Source organism: Pipra filicauda, unplaced genomic scaffold, assembly GCF_003945595.2.
Source record: "Pipra filicauda isolate LSUMZ 115617 unplaced genomic scaffold, ASM394559v2 scaffold144_size1929842_pilon, whole genome shotgun sequence".
Classification (NCBI taxonomy): Eukaryota; Metazoa; Chordata; class Aves; order Passeriformes; family Pipridae; genus Pipra; species Pipra filicauda.
The window spans coordinates 739,867-764,488 of NW_024103929.1; the positions used below are offsets into that span (position 1 = coordinate 739,867).

At 44.6% G+C, this 24,622-nt stretch overlaps 1 protein-coding gene across 1 annotated transcript; it reads left to right on the forward strand.

Annotated features, from left to right (window-relative positions):
- Positions 1-558: 558 nt before the first annotated feature.
- LOC113989098 (b(0,+)-type amino acid transporter 1-like) lies at positions 559-13,655 on the forward strand. Its single transcript, XM_027723363.2, has 6 exons — positions 559-1,302; positions 2,900-3,033; positions 6,355-6,484; positions 8,663-8,787; positions 9,221-9,308; positions 10,531-13,655. Exons 1-6 carry the CDS (start codon positions 559-561, stop codon positions 10,762-10,764), a joined length of 1,455 nt encoding a protein of 484 aa, XP_027579164.1. The 3' UTR covers positions 10,765-13,655.
- Positions 13,656-24,622: the final 10,967 nt, after the last annotated feature.

Sequence of the window (24,622 nt, forward strand, 5' to 3'; positions counted from 1 at the left end):
CGCAAAACATTTCTGTGTCTTTGATTGAGACACTGGAAATGTTTCTGGTTGAGCAAAGCCATAGTATGCTGGCTGGCAGACTTGTTTGTTTGATCCCGTTATAGTGGAGAAAGTTTGATTGAAATGAAATGAAAGTATGATTGAGTGCTGAAGCAGGTGCTTGAACATTGACTTTTAAACAAAGAATGAAGCACAGATTTGCATGGGGACTTTGCTTACCTGACCCTTATTTCAGATGCCATTTGAAGCATAATTTGAAGGAGAGATAACCAGGGACACAGTCCAGTAAGGTGCTGACTGATTCTGAGGTGGTGCTGGATTGCAGTGAGATTCAGAGATAATCAAACTTGGCAGAATCTGAACCATAATAAATTACCAAGATAAGATGGGTAATGAAAGAATGTGAAATGCAGAAGATAAGTTTATATGTCTTGACAACGTTCAGCGTGACTTTTGTAATTATTAACTAAACCTTAAAGCCTGAAATAGTCCTTATTCAAATGCCTTAGTCTTTTTTCATATTCTCTCCTAACAACAACATCTCCTCACATTTCCACAATGAGGGAAAGGAAGACAGCAGATCCACCTCATTCATCCACAAATCTGAGTGAAGGAAAGGAGAAGTTAAGACTGAAGCAAGAGGTCGGCCTGATTAGCGGAGTGTCATTAATTGCAGGCACAATGATAGGCTCGGGGATATTTATGTCCCCTGAGTGGGTACTACATCATATGGGGAACCCTGCCAGCAGCCTGCTTATCTGGGCAGCATGTGGTCTCCTGGCCGTGTTTGGAGCCTTGTCGTATGCTGAGCTTGGAACCATAATTAAAGAGTCTGGAGGAGAATATATTTACATTTTGAGGATTTTTGGTTCTTTTCCTGCTTTCCTTTTCGCCTACACTTCTGTCATCCTGGTGAGACCAGCTGGTTTGGCAGCTGTCTGTCTGAGCTTTGCAGAATACGCTGTTGCGCCGTTCTACCCAGGATGTTCCTCTCCACAGGTTGTCATCAAATGCACAGCTGCTGCCTGCATCCTGCTTTTAACTATCATCAACTGTCTCAATGTGAGGCTGGCGACATCTGTTATGAACATTTTTACAGCTGCCAAACTCATGGCTTTGTTGGTGATCGTGGTGGGTGGACTGGTGCTCCTTGCCAAGGGACAAACTCAGAGTTTTCAGAATGGTTTTCAAGGCACGAATGCGCGTATTGGGGCAGTTGGAGTGGCATTTTACCAGGGACTCTGGTCCTATGATGGGTGGAACAACCTGAACTATGTAACTGAAGAACTGAAGAAGCCTGAGGTGAGTGAATGAGATGGGCTTTACTTACTCAATGCTGCTGTTAATATGTTTGATTCTATCTATGAATCTTTTAAGAGGGGTAATCAGGGGATTTACAGTGAGGATGGTGAGGCACTGGCACCAGTTGCCTAGAGAAGTTGTGGATGCCCCATTCCTGGAAGTGCTCAAGGCCAAGTTAGATGGGGCTCTGAGCAACCTGGTGTAGTTGAAGGTGCCCCTGCTCATGGCATGGGGGTTGGAGCTAGATAATTTTTAAGGTCCCTTTCAATCCAAACCATCTTGTGATTCTATGAAAGCCCTAAAATACCCCATTGACTGCAAAAAAACTATTAGGCAGCACTTGGATGTTTTGGGGATGAAGTTTTGTCTTAGTGTTTAGACTGTAGACATCTAGATTTATTCAGAAAAGTACTCACTACTATAATCCATAAAGGATCCTCAACACCACATAAAAGACTTGATCCATAATGTATGCATCAGAAAACCACTTTATCTCTCCCCACTGCATGGAGGGGCAGCTTCGAACAAGCCAAGTCTTGCTGGAGAGAGAATCTAACTCTTTGAATGATCCTTGCCTTTAAACATCTACTTTTTTGGCATGCTATAGGCACTGAAGTAGCTTGCTTACATCTCACATGAGCCTTTTCTGTGCCATATTACCTATTTTCACAGATCAGACAGTACAGCAGTGAACAACTCTTATTTTGGAAAGAGCTGTGTTAGTGCAGAGTGTAGAGAATGTGCTTTCTACCAGTGCAGCACACAAGATCCTACAGATTAAATGAAAATACACAGTTAAATATTATCCTAAATGGCAGCAAAGATCGCAGGGTCACGTTGCACTGTCTCCCATAGGATCGTGAGCACTGATGCTCAGGCCCTTGCAGAGGACATTAGAAATTACTCTATCTTGTCCTATGGTGGGGTTGGGGAATGCAAAAATTGATATTTCAGGTTCTTAGATGTATACAGTTGCCTTTTCCCAGTATTTTCAATTGCATAAGACAGTGTTAGTTGATTTTATTGCGTCTTAAAATGATTCTGTGGTGTTCTAAGATAGCATCCTGTTAATAAGAAAAATAAAATATTTCCCTCCTAGAGCAAATCCTTTTTGAGATTTTTGAGATCAAAACCCAACTTTGATTTAAACTGTCGAGGAGTTAAATGTGATACAACACACTCTGGAACTTCATTCACGGCAGTGCAGTGTTCATGGGAAGATGCAGCACAGCAGGACACATAACACACTAATCAATATTAAAGTAATCAAAAAGTATGCAACAGACATCTTGGGCAGCTATGAGCCAAAATCTTTTTAATAAGATTTAGTGGGTTCTTTTTGTTTGATTTATTTTGGTTGGTTGTGGGCTTTTTTAGACTAACTTTGGAAATGTACAACCTTACAGCCTGACATCTTTGGGAGCTGATATAAAAACTGCCATGTGAATCTGGATCTAAGTTTTGTTCTGTGGAAAAGCTTAGGAAGTGAAGGAATTTGAATGAGAGACGTGGGCGGTGGCAAAAACAAAACAAGCAAAAAAAGCCCATTGCAGGCATAAATGTGCTGCACCTAACACTGCTGTCACCCCTTTTCCAGGTGACCCTTCCCAGAGCTGTGATGATTGCCATTCCCTTGGTTACGTGCCTGTATTTGCTGGTGAACGTGAGCTACTTAGCAGCCATGACTCCCTCTGAACTGCTGTCTTCAGGAGCTGTGGCCGTCACTTGGGGGTGAGCTCTGCGTGTGGCAACACAACCAACGCAGCCCAGTGAAATATTGATTCTCTCCTGAGTTTCAGGAGATTTAGGTCTATTCCCCAAAGAAGTGGTAGCACTTCAATGGTCAGGCCAGGAACATCAGTCAGGCCAGGTTTATAGGGAAGACAATGAAGAGGAAAGATGATGAGAAGGCTGGAGCACCTCTCCTTTGAAGACAGGCTGAGAGCTGGGGTTGTTCAGCGTGGAGAAGTCAAGACACTGGTGAGACTTTATAGCACCTTCCAGTACCTACAGGGGCTACAAGAGAGCTGGAGAGTGACTTTTCACAAGGGCCTGTAGTGATAGGACAAGAGGAATGGCTTTAAGCTGACAGAGGGTAGATTTAGATTGGTTATAAGGAAGAAATTCTTTACTGTGAGGGTGGTGAGACACTGGAACAGGTTGCCCAAAGACGATGTGGATGCCCCATCCCTGAAAGTGTTCAAGGCCAGTTTGGATGGGGCTTTGTGCAACCTGGTCTAGTAGGAGGTGTCCCTGCCCATGGCAGGGGGGTTGGAACTGGATGATCTGTTAGGTCCTTTCCAACCTAAACCATTCTATGAGTTTATGATTCTATGAGTTTATGATTCTATGAGTTTATGGTTCTATGAAGCAGGCTGCGTGTCCCAGCTCTGTCAACTACAGAGCAATGTATGGCCTTCCCCCACCGAAGGCCAAGGCTGACCAGCCCCATCTGGCCATGCTCTTCAAGGCATCAAGGCTGCCAAGATGGCACACCCCTTACTCCTTGTTCCCATTTATTCACACTGGAAACCTGTGGCTCCCATCCAGCTTATGTTTCATCCTGTGGGATGTGTCCATAAAGAAGAGCTGAAGGGCATACCAGGAGCATCTCCCTATAGGCACTGGGAATGCAGTGATGGCACATATCCAGACCTGAGGACTGGTAGATGCTCCACATTTTAGGTATCTCCATAGAAATGGAGAGGGCAATGTGCTGCCCCGCTAATGCAGAGGCAGTGGGTTGGGAGTGAGATAGGAGCCAACTGGGTGAATCCTGTCCACTTGGCACCTGGAAATTAAAGCAGAGCAGAGTCTTTTGGTTCAGTTTCTCCATATGTGGGGAAATAGAAAATGACACAGATCTCTACACCACCTTTGGGAAGTGTTACACACGGCTCGGGTAATCTTTGGTAACTGTAACTTTAATGGGTTTGTGCTCTGCCAGAGCTGCACAGAAACTGTATCTTCCATCAACCTGAAGCGTTTGGTGATATCAAACAGTCTGCATGCAAGACAAGGAATTTAGGAAGAGAAGGAAGGGACCATCATGAGAGATGTAGGCATCATCAATGATCTTTCACCAGAACATCCAGCCTTAGTCTAAATATTTCCAAAGACACAGAATTTCTGATAGGCCTAAATGAGTTGTCTGGCAGAAGTGATGACATGGTATATCCACAGATTATGTTGCTGCTCATCCTCTTCCTAAAAAGTCAGCAGCAGCAGCTTTGCTTCTGTGTGCTTTTCACAAGGTTTCCAACTTGAAGATCTGACTGGGCTCTTGCTGGATGTGTTCTCTAATAGCCTTTCATGTCATTATAAATAGGAGCTTTTAAAGATCTAGTGCTTTGTTTGAGCATGTTGCAAAGCCTCACTAAGCTGCAGTGTCATGAACTTTCGCTGCACTTCCTTTCCCATCATTCCTGATTAACAAGTTATTTGTGAGCTTCCTCCTTTTTAACACATCTCCTTTTCCTGCCTGATTAACCTTTTCACCCAAGAGCACAATTCAGGAAGAAATATTGAACTAGCAACCTCAAAAGCCTGGAGGACAGGTAGGTAGCCAGATGCTGAGGAGAGGCTAATGGCCGTGGCTCAAGCAAGAGATGCAGCTATTCAGGCCATTAACAAAGCATGGGAGGAGTATAAAGAAGCCAGACTTGTCACATTTAAATGCATTTATTCCCCATATAAGAAGAAAACTGCCAGAGAGAAACATTGTTCTGTGGTGAGAGGTGCAGCCACAGGAGGAGCTCAGGAAACTCTCTGCAGCATTTCTTTGATGACAGTGATTTAACAGTAACTGCAGGTCTCAGTTTGCTTGTAAGAAGCTGCTTGCAGTAGCCCCTGTACTTCATTTCCAGGGTCAAAACAGTAAAGAACCAATCTCATAAATGCGAAGTACACAATTGCTAAAGATTTCATTATTAATTTTGTGATGTATGTTGTTTTCCCTTGATATCTTGTGGTTATGGAATTGCATGATTATAGGAGATGGCCAGATTCCGTCATTTAAAAAGGGAAAAATTTTAGTTCTGTTTGTTGCAAGTATTAAGTATTAAGTATTCAAGCTTAATAACTTGAAGCCCAAAGGAGCATAATCCAGATATTAAGTTTCTAAGCTACATTTTTAAAATTATTGTGGTAGATAAGCTCCTGCTATGATTTTGGAAGGCTGAGATCTTGATTTTTTCAACATCTGAGAGAGCTGATACTAAAAAAGAGTACTGATGGCTCAAAGACATACAGTTCAATGGAAATATAAAGTGCTCTAAAAAACTTTTGAGTTTTGGATTTTTGCCAGTTAGATGAACAGTGAGTTTGTTTGTGTATGTGTATATACACGTATGTGATAATTACCCCAAACACCAACATTTATTACTCAATTAATACTCTTCATGCTGCTTCATTCCAGATGACAATCTTCACTTTCAGGTGAGAAGATTATCATATCTTCCATATGTTTACCTTGAACTCTCTACCCCTGCTACTTCTTCTGTTACGGAGAAAGCAAACCACAAATGTCTGAACATGTAGAAACAAACTTCTGGAATTCAAACCATTGCTTTGGCTTAAGTCTGATTCACAGAGTAGCAGAAATAGGTACATATAGGATTAAAGGATTAAATTCTTATGCATATTGGGGAAGAGGTTATAATGCAGAATATTTCTTCTGGTGTGATGGGAACAGTTTTCCTGTGATTTCCAAGCTAATGTTGTTGGCTGTGATAGCAGTATCTCCAGGCTTTTTGCCACAGCATCAGTACATAAAAATGGGGGGTTTCCTCTTATGACAGCTTTGTACCCCATTGCACTGTGGACAGATGTAGATATATACACACCAGACACGAAGAAAAGCTGTCTTTCCTGGACAAGACAAACTTATTAGTCACTAAATACTATAGGAACTGGAAGAAGATTTAAAATCATTTTAAAAGACTTCAAAAAAAATTTCAGTAAGTGTAACTGAGGGAAGAAAACTGGTTCTACGGTGAATATTTGATACAACTACGAAGTGTATCTTATGCTGCGAACTCTTTCCCACCTCAGAGACAAAGTCCTGGGCAGCTGGGCATGGCTCATGTCCCTGTCGGTGGCACTGTCCACGTTTGGTTCGTCGAACGGCACGTTCTTCAGCGGAGGCCGCGTGTGCTACATCGCTGCGAGGGAAGGCCACATGGTAAGCACAAAATAAAGGGGTCTGCCTTGCTTTGAGCAGCTTTACCTTCTTGTGACACTAAAGCAGAGTGGAAAACACTGTGTTTGTTCAGCTGTCAGAGTGATAGCTCTTCAGGGGTTCCTTGCTCAAAGACTTTAACCCCCATCTTTTTCAAATGTAATGTATATGTTGTCTCTGGGCTTTCTGCTCCACTCAAGTGCTTTCAAAAAGACACATATTCACATCTAGCCTGAATTTTAAGAACAGCTTTGAAATGAAACACTGAAATACTGCTGCGTTGGAGGACGGGGCACAGGCTGGGGGCGACTTAGCCAATGTACTTGTGAGGAGAGGGAACCTGGCCATGCTTGTGTGTTGCAAGGCACCCTTGCTTGCACTGGGAAGGAAGCCCAGCTGCCTTTGCATGCTATACTGACTACATGGGCTGGTCTCAGGGATGTTTCAGCCTTCTCGTGGGTAGGCCAGCTCCAATGCAACACAGGATATCTGCTCTTCAAGCTTCATAGCAATTATGAGGTGACACCAAGCCTTACATCTCCCCTATCTGGGGTTTATCATTGGTTTTGTTAGGTGGGGCCAAATCTGGTAGCCCAGTAGAGATGAGGCTGCTGTGGCTCCCTCCTCCCTGGTCCAGCCAGTAATTTCAGCATGTATTCCCAGGAGGCACACACACACAAACACAGGTATAAAACCTATATATGTACACACATACACACACCCAGACAGCAGGGCACATGTACAGACACACAACACTCACACAAACACTAACAGCGCCGAGAGCCCCATCTTGTTCCCCTCTCTGGCTGTTTAGGGGTCTGTTAGGGGGAAATATATATAGAAACATTTGTACAATATGGTCCCTCCAGCAGTTGGGCTCAGACATTCAATTTGCCCAGTAGCTGCCCTTGCATCCCAGTCTCCCAGCTGCTGGTACCTGGGCATACAAGCCCCTGAGATTGCTGCCCCATTCCAGCTGCTGATATGGACCCCCTCACTCACAGGTACACCACCTACAACTACCAACACACTTCTCCAAAAAGAGGAGAAAAAAGACTGAGTTCCATTTGTCCTCCTCTGTTTTGAGCAGGCATATTGTGTTCCTCCAGGACCTCTCTGTTTTTTTGGTCCTTCCTACCCTCATCATCTGGCATTTCTGTTTTCAGGTGCAAAGGTATTGGAATAGGTTGCCCAGAGATGCTTGGATGCCCCATCCCTCGAAGTGCTCAAGGCCAGGTTGGATGGGGCTCTGAGCTACCTGGTGAAAAGTGTCTGCCCATGGCAGGGGGCTTGGAATTAGATGGCCTTTAAGGTCTCTTCCAACCCAAACCATTCCATAGGTCTGTGATTCCACACCAGCTCCACTCCTGGTTCATAGCAGGGAATCTTTTATGTATATGAATGACCAGGTTGGTGGAGATGACTGGACTGGTGGTTACTGGTTTCAGTGGTTACTGGTTTCGGTGGTTGCTGGTTCTACAGCTTCTCTCACTGAGGACAGTGCCTGCTATATCACGGCAAGCTCTGTGCTAAGCAGTTCACATTTGACCATACCAGGCTAAGAGATGAATGCTTATGCCATTTCTCAGGCACTCAGCTCTAGCAGAAGTTGTTGCATGATATTTTAGTTAGGAATTAAAAATTAAATATAAAAAAGAAAAGAAAACAGCCTTTCTCATTAAACTTTCCAATGAAACAAACAATAAAGAGGCTACTAGTCCTCTTAGTGTTCTGAAACAAAACCTAATCTAAATTGAAGTTAGTTACATAAATGTTTCAGGAGTAGTCCTTGTCTTATTTTCCAGTCATCCCAAGAGAAGTCAAATCCCAGAGAGACATGGCAGGGGGCAGAAGAGTGGGACCATGCACAAGGTTCTGATGAGGGCCAGGAAAGCTCTAATTTGACTCAGCCTTAGTCTGTCATATCGGTAGTTTGAAAACCTTGTTTTGCCTCCCCAAACTGAGCATATTTCATATGAAATCAGTGAGACACAATAAAAATACCCTCGAGGGAGATTTCCATGTTTACACTCCTTGGAGCTGAATTGCTTTTATATGATGCTTATTTGCTGGTTACAAGTGGCTCTGGCTGCGGGCAGAGCTCCCACCAGCGGCTGAGGGGATGAGTAAGGACCTCTGAGTACATGATATGATGATACACAGTTTTGCTTTGTCTTTCAGCCAGACATTCTGTCTATGGCTCATGTGCGACGCCTCACACCCTCCCCTGCACTCATGTTTACATCTGTGATGTCTTTAATAATGATAATATCAGGAAACTTCACCAGTATCGTGAACTTTTTCAGGTATGTGTGTGTAACGTTTCTGTTTGCATCCCCTGTGCTCCTGGGTTTTATATTGTTTTATGAATATTTTCTTTCAATATTTTTTTAAGCCTGGGCTGTTACTTTCTAACCAATACTGGGGAGAGGAGGAGGAAAGAAAGAAAAGAAAGAGCTTGGGAACCAGCATTTTTGCAATGCATGAGTGCTTCTGTCACTATAGACTTAACTGGATGTGATTCATCCTCGTATTGAAATGAATCTGTAATATTCAGATAATTCCAAAGTTCTCGTTGTTTATGTTGCAAAGGAAATGAATGCAAGAACTACTAAATTTATATCAATATTCTCCTTTTTAACTGGAGGCATGAACATCTGGGATCTGCAAGGCAGGCCTGACATTCCTGGATGATCTCACCCCAGATGTAACGCTGTCTATTTTTTCTTTTTATTCCAGTTTTATAGCATGGCTTTTCTATGGCATGACTATTTCTGGGCTCCTGTATTTAAAAATCAAGAAACCAGAACTGCCAAGATCTTACAAGGTGAAGTAATAACATAAACCCCTCAACCCCTTTTCCTATATTGCCCAAATAACTAAGAAAACATTATGAGAAAAGAACGAGCACTGGTTGCTTACAGATTTAATGTGGTTGTACTTTTTTTTTTTATTTTCAAGTTCTGTCTCAGCAAAGGCACCAAGAGGGGTGAGGTGGTGTGGATATACAGGCATAAGTCAAGGCTGAATTCTCAGTTTTGATAAGTTAATAATGCACTGCCCCCTCGCTATGGAAAATATGTCTACCATATCCTCTTTTTTTCTAAAAGATTTAAAAGGTAAATGAAGGATGATTTTGATAACAATGCAACCACCTGCTTATGCTCTCAGACTCTGGTCACACTCCTCAGAGGGTAGTCCAGGTGTAAGAGTCTTGCAGAGAAAAAATAACTCAGCTAGAATGCTCCAAGTCCTTTGAGATGGCCAGGGGGCCGGTTTGTTCCCCACAAAACAGAGGAAGGAGATCAGGAGTTACGTGTTTTGCCCTCTGATGCCATGAGCGGGCTGAGCTGCAGTGCTTCCTCAGTGACTGAGGGAACTATCTTTACAGAAAAGATCCCAGGAACATAGGATCCATGAGACCACGAAGGAAAGACAGTGACTTTTCCCTGAGTTGAACAAACATCCTGGTTACTATGAGGTTCCTCCAGGAACTAGAGGACAGGCTGTGCAAAGCAATATTGAGTGTCCTTTAGGGTTTAGCACAAAGAGCAGCAGCGCTCCATTAGGCCTTCCAGTCACTGGCTTCTGCTGCTCTGTCCTGAAATTAGGATGCTGGATAAGGATGTTCACCCAACTTGTCTGAATGGGCTTTAAGAAGTTCTGTTTCTGCAGTAGTGTTTCATACACTGCATAGAACTCCCACAGGTCTCCCAGCCAATCCATCAAAGATGTCAGCCTGCTCAGCCTTTGGCTTGATGACCTGACTCTTTTCTTAACTAGAAGCAGCTGATGTCTGAAGGTTTCAGGTCAACTAACAATGTATGGCTGATGTCAACTGACAGTGTATAGCTGATGTCCTGCAGAATCTGTGCATCTGTTGATGGTTTATATTTAGAGGAAAGATTTCCTTGGTTTGAAAGCAGTAATTTTTCTTAGACTTTGAGGGAGGGTGGCTTCAAATTCAAGTTTAAATGCTTTCTGACTAGGCTTACAGAGATTGCCTCTGAATTACATGAGTCTTTACACTGATTGTTTTGCTTTCACAGGTACCAATTATCATTCCCATAATTGTGCTGATGGCAGCTGTGTACCTGGTGTTAGCTCCCATCATTGATCAACCCCAAATCGAGATCCTCTACATCATCGCCTTCATTTTCAGTGGCATCATTCTTTATTTCCCACTGGTTCGCTTCAAGTGCCACCCTCGCTTTTTGCAGACCGTCACCTTACACCTCCAGTTGTTCCTGGAAGTTGCCCCAACCACTAAGGATACAAACTGAGATAACATCCTCCAGTCGCATGGAGGACGTTGCCTGCACCTCATGTTTTATCCTGGCACCTTGGTTTTCAAGACTCAGAAAATATTCTTCTGTAAAGACGAATGAATAGAATGAATGTGACATTGAAGTGTCCAGGCGAGATGGACTAGAGCTGACTCCTCAGGTTTCCTCAAAATTCTGGGGAGGTGTTTTTCTCCTTTTCGTATATTTTCCATCCTAAGAGGGCCTGTTCATCAAAATCTCAGATCTTATATTTCAAGCTAAAAGACAACAAAAGGCAGACAATGAAATATTATTCCTATAGCAGGCTGGGACCCTAAGCCATTCCTGGCAATGCCTTTAATTATTTCCATCTAGTTCTGCCCACTGTGACCACATAGTTTCTCAAATCAATAATGCATGGGCTCACCATGGTCACAACAAAAAAAAAACCCTTTTTCACTCAGGTATTTGCTCTGGGAAGACCTTGCTTCTTCCAGTCCTAGGTGCACAGTCACAACAGTCCTTTCTCTGTCCCAAATCATCCTATATCTCCTGTAGAAAAACCTCTAATGTGACACAAAAAGTACTTTAAAGTTCTGTCAGTTTACTCGGTTGAGAATGCACTTGTCATATGGGATCCATCCACTCATGGTGAGGACACAAGTGACATCACTCAAGTACCAACAGTCACCCAGTATTCTTCCTGTAATTCCCCTGAAGACAAATAACTTACCTTGTAACAAAGTAAACAACAGACAAACAGAAAACCCCCTAGAGCACATGTGCCAGCAAGGCACTCTTATTGGGAATTAAAGAAACCACATACATTAGGAGAAGTGTGGCCAGCAAATCAAGGAAATACTCTGTCCCTCTGAAATCATGCATGCAGTGTTGGGCTTTGCTGTTCAGCTGGAGCTGTGAAGGCCCCAGGGTCAGGCTCTTCTTGGTAGTGGCAACTAAGTGCAACAGCCACAAGTTGTGGCTTGAGTTGTTCAGGCCGGACTTAAGGAAAATTTTGTCACCACGAGGGCAGTGCAACCTTGGAGCAGTGTGCATAAAGGTGGTGAGATCTCAGTTCTCTTATATTTTCCACCACAGCCACTTCCACAAAACTCTTTGATTCTAAAGGCACAGCACAAAAGTCATGGGCTATGCTCTCTCCCAGACCTGACAAACTGAAGCCTCTGTTGTTTCCCATTACCTGAGCCTCAACCATTTTTCTCCTGTTCTAGGGGAGAGATATTACATGCTGTTTTCTTCCAATTTGTCCAGATTGTTTCAGGATAAGATCTGTCCTGTCATAGACTAAAACGGTCTAGGAGTTAGTCCCTAAAATGCCTAGTTATATCATAAAGTACTGAAAGTTATTGAGGTCAACTTCCTGTCAGCATTCTTCTACCAATGTGTACCTAACTGCTGCTGTGATCTTGGAACAGGGCCACTTGATCCTTCAGGCCTCTTCCCAGGCCCATCTCAGAACTGTGTATCTGATTACAATCTCATTCTGCAATGCCACCCCTTCTGTTCCTCTGAGTGGTGATACCAGCAGCTACAGGGATGCAACAACAGTTGTTTTTCCAGGTGTTAGGTATGATAATGGGATAGGCCAGTTGCCACTCATGCAAATCCTCAGCTTAAACAGTGTTTAGGAGGATTTCCTTCTGATTTTTACTGGCATTGTCAACAAAGGCGAATGAAGGAACAGTGTTCCCTCCTGAATCCTATGACAATGCAAAATTCTTGGGATGCCTCTCTTAAAGGACAGTATGTACTTAAAAGCACTGATGAGCTCAGGAGGTCTAGGTTGCCTTTCCACCACTACTCCAGGCTCTTCATCTGATGTCAGGCAAGCTTCTTAATGGAACTGCATGTCAGCCACTTATCTAAAAATTAGAATAATATTATTTCTCTGATCATAATTTTTTGGAAACCACCTCTGTTTCCTTCACCTGTTTTATGGAGCACAGGGTTGTGCTCTTCTGAACTGGAGACTAGTAACAAGTGGTCCCTTCCAACCCAAACCATTCTATGATTCCACCTACAGTGCGTATCTAAAAAGTGAGATTTTAAAAGCTTATTCAAGGGTTAGACATGCACTTAGTTGGGGCTTTAGCCACCTATCCTTGTGTCCCAAGTACAATCAGAGTTGGCATTGCCTGCATGCAATTCCTGTGGAACAGGAGTTATTCTCACTGTTTGATATTATGGGTGTAGTGCACTATAGATGATGGGAAGATGGAAGGATTAAGTGGATTGCTCAGTCATACAGGAAATGTGTGGAAAATATGACTGTTTCCCCAAGGTCTAGTCAAGCATGTTACCACTTAGCCCATCCTTTCTCCCTGTGCACGTGTGACATATGAACACTGATAAAGAACACAAAAAAACTTACCCCTTTAGATAAATAGCCTTTATATGTTATTGGTGTATGGACATAGGAAGCTGGAAAGCTGCAAGTATCATATATTGCACCAATCTCATTTTCCGTAGATATTACTGTAACAAGATGTTCTTTTTATTTGTGTTGCCTAGGATTTGCAAGCACAGGTGTTTATAATGCCAAAACAAGATGCTGAAAGCTCAGAGAATTGCAAGATAATTACAATAAAATGGGCATTACAATGAAGTGAGTTAATGTGGCTGTTTCTGTTTTTCATCCAAGAAAAACAATTCTGTAGAAATTTTACTGCATGATCATAAACAATCAGCATCAGGCTTATCTCTCCTTGGTCAGAAGGTTTAACTACGTGCATGGGCACTTATATGTGCGTAGACTCATTTTTCAAGATGATTGCTTATCTATTCAACCCCAGCATATGCAAATCAGAGTCTCTTTTTCCTCCATCAGACACTTACAATAGAAGTGTCAGGAAGAGGCAGCATGCCCTTACCATTCATTACTGCAACACAGTGACAACGTGATGGCGGACAGAGCTCTGCATCTGCTGCTTGTACGGGTGGTACTGTAAGATCCTGTTGGTTCTGTCTGTCTCCAAAGCTCCAGATCCCTGTGACCAGTACTTAACCCCTTTCTTCGTGGGCTCAGAGGAAAGCTGGACTATCAGCATTGCCCTCAAGATAATCATAAGGTCGATACTTCACCTCAAGATCCCGAGTATAATTGAATCCCATCCTCCAGCTGGCAACTTGCAACAACCAGTCAGGAGTTGATGCACAGAGCTGAATGTATTCTGGGCCTTTTCTGACCTCCTCAGAAGCATCAGAGATGGGCTGCACCTGGGGACAGTCAAAGATGGTTCGGTGCATGAGAGGGTACAGAAAGTCTTTGGTGGTTTTCTGGTAAGCCTTGCTCCTATGCCCAAGTTCAAGTGCCATAATTTGTGGTTGAGGAGAAATTTCCCCTTGGGTGGGACAGGGCTGAATTCATAATGGCTTTAATCTTCCTCTGTTGCAGAAACAGTTCACCCACTTAGATTGGCTGGATTTATCTGATCAGTTCTCAGCCAGTGCAGAGGGTTTAGTGTTCAGTCTCTCCTGCTCTTTCTTGGGACATAGGGAGTAAGCAAGGCCTCCCTGCTTGGAGCAGGACTATTATCATGCTAGATTAGGTCACCTGTGACTGTCTCCTCATGTTTTGGAAAGCACTGAGGATAGAGAGCCTGCCATCTCTCTGCACTGCTCTCCTGATAAACAAATTTTCCTGAAGCTCAATCTGAACATTTCAAGCTGCAGTTTGTGACTGTTGCCCTTCCCTCTGTCATCTGCCACTGCCAAAGGGGTTGGTTTAATCCTTTTTGTAGGTCTTCTTCATGGAGCTGCTGCGGCTTCATGGTTGCTGTTACGTTGCTTCTTCTCCTTCTTTTTGCCAGACTCAGCAAGCCCAACTCAACAATCTTCTTCATGGAGCTCTCTGCTGGACCCTCCCTAGTTCCTCCGCTTTCCTTTTGAACTGGGGAGGGATCCGAAAACTGGATGCAACATTCCAAGTGTGTCCTCACAGGTGTCAGGTCTACAGAGACACACTAACATCCCTCAGTCTGCTGACTGTACCCCTCCCAGCATAGGCCACTATTTGTAACCCCAGCTCCTTTCAGCCAGTCTGTCACTTCTAAGAGCTTCAGCTGGCTCAGTTGAAGGCAATGGCAAACCCTTATTTTATACAGTTGATGCTCCTATTAGAAACTTTGGCTAGGCTCTGATAAATCTAGCATCAGGATAACTCAGTCCAGCAGTGAAGAGAGATCTATATCTTGCACTTTACCATTTATTGACTAGTTAGTTGGATTCCATCAGGGGCTTTGTGTATGTGACTCATTCCTCTTGAAGGAGTTATTTTTGCTAAAAAAGGATGAAAACCCAGGGTCATACAATAAATGGGTGGTCTTAGATTTGTGAACTATCAGTGAGACTAATGGGTAGTGAAATAGCCCATCTGTTTTTAGAATCAAGCTACCATGTCAGATTTGTCCTCAGAGACAGTGAACCCTATGGCTTGAGTGTCTGGCAGATAAATGATCATCTTCTCCTTCTAAAGGTTGGTCATTAGTTCTTACTGTTTAATTTCATGGACTATGCCCTGGTTTCCATGCAGTGAGATGACAGGCAAAGGGAGAGCTGAGAACAGGGAAAGTAGATTGAGAAAGAATTCCTGTTTGTGCAAGTCTTGTGTGTCTGAATTACGTATGTAAAATACAGACATGGACAACACCTAAACAGCAAAGACATGTGCCCAGAAGTTCTGAAATGCCAGAATAAAATTTCTTAGCAGTGATTCCTTTCCTTTCTGTTTGTACATTCTGGGGTTATTCCTTAGTTCACCATCTATTTTTACCACAGTGTATCTGTGTCATTAACAAAGCAGAGCAACAGTCCAGTATTCTCCCCCACCTCACTACAACTTCTCTCAGGTAACTGCAGAGAGCAATGAGGTCTCCCCTAAGCCCAGCAAGTCCCCTGGTATGGTCTCCTCAAGACAGGTGAGATGGTCCTGGGAACAGAGGGCCAGGGAAGTGACATTGCAGCAAACAGAGGTGCTGGCAGGTGTCTGTGGCAGGCGGGTGATGAAGAGCTTGGCAGCATCAGCCTCTCCCTCTCCTGTGACAGGGCAGGATGAACAGCTGAGCTGCCCTCAGGTGTGCAGCTGAGGCCGAGGAAGGCGTCTTTTGTACCCAAGGAGTTGTTTCACTGTGCTGCCATGGGCAGCTGCATGCAGCCTCTGCCCACCCAGTCACCCTATGGTACCACCCTCCAGCTTCATCCACTGACATCACAGAAAAGTCCATTCTGGGGCAGGGGAATAAAATCAATAAGCTTTGGTCGTGGTCAGACAGATGCCAGCTCTGCAGCAAGGGAGAAGGCAGTCCTGTGGCTGGAAGTGAAATGTAGAAAGGGAGTGAGTCCTGCCCTCTGCAGCAGTAGCCCCCTGGTCCCTGTGTCTGCCTGTCCTGTGACCTGTGACCAGCACCCACCAGAGCCGCTCTCTGAACAGCACCAGGGACTCTCCTCTTGGGCTGCAGCAACCCCTCCTGCCCTGGGACAGGGGATTCTCCCAAGGGCCATGGCTTTTTTTGCTTAAAGTAGTAGTGGTTAGAAATGAAGGCAGCTTATCAGGCTGAAATCAGCACGAGTCCTTGTAAATTCAGGCAAATTCATGAAAACTGAATTATTCATGTCTGTGTTCAAAACATATCCATCCCCCTGCCATGTTGGAAATCCAGATGAAATGCTTTCGTGCTGGAGTTGGATACCCCCAGAGGTACTTTTGTAGTGCATTTTAAAAACCTGGCTCTTTGTCTTGTCTTGAGATCAAAGCTTGTTAGGAAGCAGGAGCTGCCTTGCAGAGCAGGCAGGACCTTGCCCAGCTGAGCTCAGGGCTTGCTGGAAACCCAGAGAGTAAAACTCAAAGCTCAAGTTGTGTAACTGAGCACAAAGTGAATCTGATTTTTTCATTTCATTGTCCCAGGTGAGTGCAAGGAGATAAACACATGGGATAATGGTGAAGGGTCAGTTAAACTTCTTTCTTCTGTAGCTTAGAGCTTTAGTTAAAGAAAGTTAGCATTTATTTATGATATGTTAGTCCCTAACACAGAGAAGTTGTAGCTGTGAGTTAGGACCTGCATTTTGCTAGGTGCTATATATATGCAGAAGCCCCCTCAAAAATGAAACCATTTGCCAGAGACCATACTCATGACACGTCAGCAGCCACAGAGATGTTTTGTATTGCTTCATGCAGAAATGGAGATATCGGGTCCCTATCATAAAGCTTGCAAAGCAAAGAATACACGTAAAGCACTATACTTGCTCTAGTTCGTAAGAGAGTATAGAAAATAAAGTCCAGAAAGGGCAAAAACTTTGGCTATTGGGTCTGACAATGTCGTGGGTGGATATAGTGAGACTCATAAAAGGCATCAGTGATAGCTAATTAATTTCCTAGAAGCGCTTTGAATATTAGCAGGTTCCTTCAACCTGGTAAATGACGTTGTCTCTTTCTTACTACTCAGAGCAGCAAATTCTCCAGGGTTGTGTTGCATTATCTGGCTTTTCTCAAGCCAGCGTCCTGGGACCCATGTTGCCCCTGGGATACTGAACATCCTTCCTGTGGGAGGATCCCCACCATCCAGGACACTATCTTAGCATTTTGTGTGGATGGCTTTGGCTTAGGCTGGCTGGGGGGTGTAAGGGAGGAAAAGGCACAACCACCAGTAAAGCAAGAAAATCAAACCTGATATAAAACCTGCATTATTTTAACTACAAAGCCTTAAAACTACCCGCCTTCTGCTGCAGCAGTGCCATACTGGGGGCAGACACGGCCAAACTGCCCCTCACCTCCTGCTGAGTTTCTCCTGAAGGCCAGTGCAGCTCCCTCTGCGGGACACACACTCTGAACTTCTTCCAACAAGTAAATTTCAGCTTCTGGTCACATCCCAGACTTTAGTCTATGAAAACACAGCCAGATCCAGCTCCTGTCTCTCCTGGTCACGGGAGCTTTCAAACAGTCTGATGCATCTCCACAGATGACAGACAGCAAATGGGATCCAGATGTGTCTTCCAGCACAAAGCTTTTCTTTTGGAAGAAATTTTCCCAGATCATTCCCCAGATTTTGCTGTTGGGGTTTCTCTAATAGTGTACAGCCATCTGGCTTCCCTCCAGCTCCTGGTCATCAGCATCGGCTTCCCAGGGGGAGAAGGCATAGTCAAAACACTTCCTGCTCCTTTCCATTGCCGCAGTCTGCTGTCCGTCCATCCCCTGTGCGAAGGGGGTGAGCACCCTGAGCTGCCCTTAACACCCCACCCCACTTCAGAAAGGCAACCATATCCTGGGCTGCATCCAAAGCAGAGTGGCCAGCAGGTCCAGGGATTCTGCCCCTCTACTCTGCTCTTGTGAGATCCAGCTGCAGTACTGTGTGCAGCTCTGGGGTTTCCAGCACAGGAGGAACAGTGACCTTTTGGAGCAAGACCAGAAGGGGCTACAAAGATAATCAGAGGGCTGGAGCACCTCTCCTAGGAAGACAGGCTGACAGAGTTGGGGTTGCTTAGCCTGTAGAAAAGAAGGTTCCGGAGAGATCTTATAGCACCTTCCACTACCTAAAGGGTACTGGAAGATGAGGACAAACTTAGTAGAAGACAAGGGGCAATGGTTTTAAACTGAAAGAGGGTAGATTCAGACTAGCTGTGAGGAGGAAAGTTATTACTATGAGAGTGGTGAGAAACAAGGGCACAGTTTGCCTAGTGGATGGTAGATGCCCCATCCCAGGAAACATTCAAGGTCAGGTAGGATGGAGCTCTGAGCAACCTGATCTAGTTGAAGGTGTCCCTGCTCATTGCAGGGGGCTGGACAAGATGAACTTTAAAGACCCCTTCCAGCCCAAACTACTCTGATTCCATGAATCTTCCTGTGTGTGGGGCAGCACACAGCCTGCCTGTTGAAAAAACAACAGGGCACTGAAGTCCTGCTGTATTGACCTGAAATGATGCTTAAAGCACACAGAGAGCAGATAATGTAGTCAAGAACTGAGCCTGGGCTCCTTACAGCCTCTATGCCCTGCACTAGAAATGATGATGAAACATTTATTGATTGCAATGAAGCACTGCTGCACTGAGAGAGCTAAGGCAGGAGTCTACATGGCTTGATGTTTCAAATCCTTTGCCTCAATATTTTTCCAGCTACAAAAAGATATGTATTTTTTCTCATGGACAGAGATTTGGCAGCAGAGTTAAGTGAACCATAAGGGCTGTTATAACTTAGACCCATCACTGGGAGCTCAGTGATGCAGGAGAAGGAGCTCTGTCTTTGCAAAATCCTAAAAGCACATATGACTACTGCATACTGCTTTTCCATTGAATTCCTGCAGGATCATGGGATAGGTTGTGGGCAACCTAACATCAGTGCTGTGTCATCTTGTCTGTTTATTTGGTGAATTCAGATTTTCATACATTAATGAAAAAGAGAAATTCAACAGATAATTCACTTGGGGGGAAAAATATGCCTGGGACTCCAAGGCTGAGGAATTTAAATCAAAACTCTCTTTCAATAAATGCAACCCATTAAGAGCCTCTTAAATGTCTATTTGAATATTTCAATTTAAAATGTTAGTTAGAAAGAGTAAATAAAATATGCTTCAGTTCTTCAAATTAAATTTATCTTCTGTTAAAGTCCATTGAGAGATACCCCCAGGCTGAATTTTCTTTACATCTCATTTCTGCCCTGGGGTGTTTTCATAGCAGTCTGAGTCATCCAAAGCTCCCAAGCTGAATTAATTTCTGAATCTCAGAGTTGATATCCCACAGACAAAGCCATGTCTGTGATTCAGAAATGCACTGATTAATACAGAGCAGGAGGAATCCAGGCACTGCCATTTGCTCCTGCCCATGTCCCCCAGCCCGCTGGAGCCAGCCTGGCTTCCTTCAGGTCCCACACGACGCTGGCTGGCACTGGGGCAATGCAGAGACCCGGCAGACGGGATGGGGAAGCCATATGCCGTGGTGTGAGGGTCCTTTCCCTGTCCTTTCCCCATCCCAGCAGCCAGCAGCAGCTGCACACTTGGCACATCTCCAGAGGCAGCAGCCAGGACTTCTGCTGCAGCGATGCCCCTGTAAGCCTGGCCAGCGCTCCTTTGCTCATGCTACAGACTGTCAACAGCTCCATCCCTCCCTGGGGTTTGGCTCTAGCCCCTCCAGCCTGTCCTGGCCCTGCACAGAAGGTTCTTCCACAGCTTGTTGCTTCTGTTTGCTTGGAGCAGCACTGAGATGGGTTAGGAGGAGGAGATCCTTCCTGGTAGGGTGGGTGGGGCACTCACACCAGAGCCTCATATGGTGACAAGTGAGCTCTTGTCACCAAGAGCTGGTCCATAGCAAGCAAGCTCTACCACGGGATTTCTCCATCCTCTCTGTGCTGATGAGGTACTCTAAGGAGCTGCACACACCAGCAGTGATGCTTCAGGCAGCTGGAATTTTCAGCATTTTTGACTCCTCTGCTTCTCCTGTGGATATGCAGCCAGTTTTTGGGCACCAGGCAGAGACACTTACCCTGTCCACTGAACAGAAGTACTGGTGGAGACATGTCAGAGTCCTCCATGAGCTCTGCAATTCCAGTCCTCAAATTGTCCTACACCTTCAGCTGGGCTTGGAAATGTTTCAGCTGCTGTGAGAGGCGCAAGCTGGGCTGTGCCAGGGCTCTGCAGCCACTGAGCAGGTCCTGTGGCGGGGCCCTCGGATGGTCGGCGGAGTGATCCTCCTGCTGCAGTCTGGGAGGTGGGCAGATGGTGCCATCAGGTTGATTAGCAGCACCAAAGACAGTTTGCCAAGAGCCTATTGATTTTCCAGAAGGGTGACAAATCTTCTCCTTATGTACCAATACTGAGCCTGAAGTAATCTGCTTATAGCAGGAGGGAAGTCAGCCTTCAGTGTGATTTAGGGAGGGCTGTGCTGCATCCAGACACACACTGAGTGCTGTTACACATTGCCTTAATAATTAATTAGTGATAAATAACATTTATGCTTAACACTAATTTGTAGCTGAGTTAGGGCAGCAGACTGAGTGCCAAGAGCAGATCTTGCACTGGGTGGATGGCTTCCCAATGAGTCAAAGTGAGTAAGGATTGACTCTGAGCTCTTCTCTCCAGGGGTCCTGGTGGATGACTGCATAGGGAAGAGACTGTGGTGCTGGCACTGTATTAACCTCTTTTCTTGATAGATTAAGAATCTGGGAAGATCTCCAGTTAACAGAGTTTACCAGACATGATGGTTTGCTATGGTCTTAAAGCAATTGGGTTGTGGCCAGACAGAAGCAAGAGACATCATGAAATACTGTCACCACCCAGAGCACCTCCCTCTCCACAGCCCCTCATGTTAGGCACTGTACGAACACCTAACAGAAAGACAGTGCTGAATTTGCAATCTCATCTCATGATCCACATGGCTATCATCACAGAATTGTGTCTGATAGGTGCTACCATGAGGCTTTTCCATATCTATCTAATTATAAAGCCAAATCTTATAATGAGAATCTAGTTGTCTGCATAGCAGTGGAAGAAAACAACAAGTTTGGTTTTGTGATGTTGGATCCTGCTCATTCCCAACCCCTCAGCCTTCCCTCTGTGGGCCCTGCTCCAGGCTGAAGCACTGGCTTGGTGAAGGGGACCATGGTGATGCTCTGACAACCATGGCAGAGGCTCTCCAAGTCCTGTGGACCTTCATCTCCAGTTATTGGGGAAGAAGCCAATATGCCCTTTCCCGAGATGAAGAGAAGCAAAAGTCTGAGCTGCCTCCATCGTATTTTCAGAGCATCATCATCTGTTGGCAATTTATTACTGATGCAGCATGTCCCAGGTTTACAGCAGGTCACTGGAAACGTACCTGGGCCCATTCATCATTTTTAATAGCCAAGCAGTGCTTAAGTGCAACATTAATTTAAATTTACCTTCCTACAGAATACTGGTGGACAGGGAGCCTTCCAAAAGATACATTTTTATTATCTCTCTCTTCTACCTTTGGCTGTTGATAAATATTTATTTAGGCTTACCCTGCCAGAGGCTTTAAATGCAGCCACATTTCACTTCCCTCCAGGGTAAGTGATGGCAGGCAGCTGTCCATGATAGGCAGAACTAAAAGGGCCTTCCCGTGATGGCTGGGGAGTGTGACTAAAGCCTGGCCACAGGAACATGGAGGTGGGAGGGAAGGAACCCCAAAAACCCCAGTGGGTCCCCACTGCAGCCCCTCTCAGGACTGTCCTGGGGAGCCTCAGCCCGGGGGACACCCAGTACCCTGAGCTAAAGGGAAAGGCTCTTGGGGACTGAGAGGGGTAACTTATTGCCTCAGGGGTATGAGACACATTATGGGATGCAGAGGAGGAGCATCTTCGAATTGCATAGGACTGACTTAGGGATGTTTAGAGGAGGAATAACGCATGGGGAAAGGGAGGGATCTGGGTGGTTTGGGAAGGAAAAAGCGTGGGAAAACACAATGATAAAGACGTAAAAGGGGCCCCTGGCATGTCAAGAGTTGGCTGGTTGTTTTGTCTGCCTTGCTATGCTCGCCACATGGTCAGCAGTGTCTGTCTCCTCATTGAACTCCACTTCAGAGGCTTTTCCTGAGTGGGGGACTCTCTACTCTGTGTGCATATGTTTGTTGGGGGGGTTTAGGTGAATCAGTGGTGAATGTTAAGCTGGACTAAGTGGTGAGTAGGATAAGAGGCTTTTGAGAGGTAGATACCAAAGCAACCATAAGCCTGGTCTGGATGCTGGAGGTACCAGAGGTCTGTGTGTTGGCTACTGCAAGGACCGGGAGGTCCTGGCCAGCTACTAAAAAGATCATGGGGTCTGGAAGTCAACTGAGAGACCTGTATGTGTTTGTGCCACAGCCAACTGGAGATGAGAGGATTCAAGGACCAAGTCTACTGTGTAGACTTGAGTGTCTCAGGCCAATGGCTAGAGGGATTCACATTGTATATGCGTCTGTATAAGTTTATACATATTCTATTAATGTGCTTTCATCTTGATCAGCCAGAGAGCAGAACAGGATGAGGCCCTTGGAGCTGGTTGTGTCTCTGTGTGTAGAGTTTTTCTGTGGAACTGGTCATGTATGTGCCCAGGTATGTGTTGAGTATCTGTGTTTGTGCTCATGTGCCTTCTGGGAATACATGCTGAGCCCCACTGCCAGCTGCACCCGGGGGCAGGGAGCCAGGGAGCTGCGTCACCCTTGCCTCTATGGGTCACTGGATTTGGCAGCCTGTGACAGTGACCTGTTCACTTGTGCTAACAGTTGAGTTGGAGCCAAGGATATCCTACTGTCTGAGCAAAAGGACTGAAAGGCAGAATATGTTCCTTTTAATGCCTTGAAGCTTGCAAACTCCCTCTCAAAGTTAGATGATGACAGGCAGCTAAATCCCTTGCTCCCAGCACCCGGCACATCCACTTTGCAAGACTGTTTCGTTCAGCCACACCTGAGCTGCCAAAGTTGGTCCCAATGTCATCGAACTGCTCTCAAACCAGTCATTGGTGTGATTAATGAACATTCCTCTACCAGCCTGTCCCCTCCACAGTCACAGCCTGAGGGATGTGCTGAGACAAGTTCCCCCAAAATCTGCCTCACCTTTACACAGGAGGTAGCTGGCATAAAGGACATGTTGGGGAACTGAGCAGACTGAAATGTGAACATATCAACAGTGTGGAGGAACTTTCAGTGATGGACAAGCCCACCAGCAGAGATGGAGCTTTCAAGGCCTTAGGGACACATAAAATTTAGTTTTGGCAAATAAATTGCAGTCCTTCTGCCTTTTCATATGCTACTCTGAGGTACTGTGGAGGAGTACCATGATCCAACTCTGTATTTCCATCAAAACATAATAACAAATTACAGGCTCTTGTATCACTTTGACATTCTCCGAGTGATTGCAGATACACTCTAAGCTCATGAATTATTTAAAACAGATGCAGTACCTTTGAAAGGGAATTTGATTAAGTGGCAAGATATTATGAAGAAAACTGAGACAAAAGCCTAAGAGAATCTATTTTCATAAAATATAACATGCTTCCTGTCTGATGATAATTTTGAGTAAACAGAAGAATTAGTAGGTAGACTGATAGATTGCTCACTAGAAAGACATATTTACACAAGAAACTAATACAAAATCGAGAATGGTCTTGCTAAGCAAGACATATTACCCTCTTTCCTCTCCATCTGTGAAACAGGCAATGAAAAAGAAAGAACACGTGGGGCTTTTTTTAGTTCCAAACTGCTCTTCCTTCCAAAGCTCTGTACTGGGTGCTGTGCAGGAAGGATTTTGCTACAGCACTGCTGATTTGTTGCTTTGTAGATGTCACCGAAGCTTACAGGTTCTGCCTACATCCCTCTGCAAAACTCATTCTAGATTGTCATGGCTTTTGTGGCTTATCACAGTGTGTGGAGCTCTAAGGGGAGAAGTCAGGTCCTTTGTCAGATGGGATCTGGAGGAGGTGTTTGAAGACATGAGTGTCCAGGAGCTTGTCTGTTTTTTTTCCCAACGAAGTCAGCTTGTCTACAAACCTTTCCTTGATGACATTCTTAGGCATGCAGACTACTACAACACTATTTAATGGAATACATAAACTATCTTTGAAATAAAAATGGAAAATTGCTTTCACATATGGCTTTATTATTATGGACTGATTTTATTTAGTTATTTTTATTTCTACTGAAATACATCAATCTCATTTATTTGCATATTTTCTTCATTGAATTCTTAAATTGTACTGCATATCATCATATTCAGTTAATATAATATAAATTCCCCTGCTGTTTCAATTGGACATCTCTCTTAAACTGTGGTGGTGGGGAGTAAACAGTGTGTTTCATCTTAGAAATGGCCTTGTTGAATGATACATGAATCTTCATTTAATTTCCATCTTCTCTTTTACAGTCCTTCTTTCTTTTGCTTTTA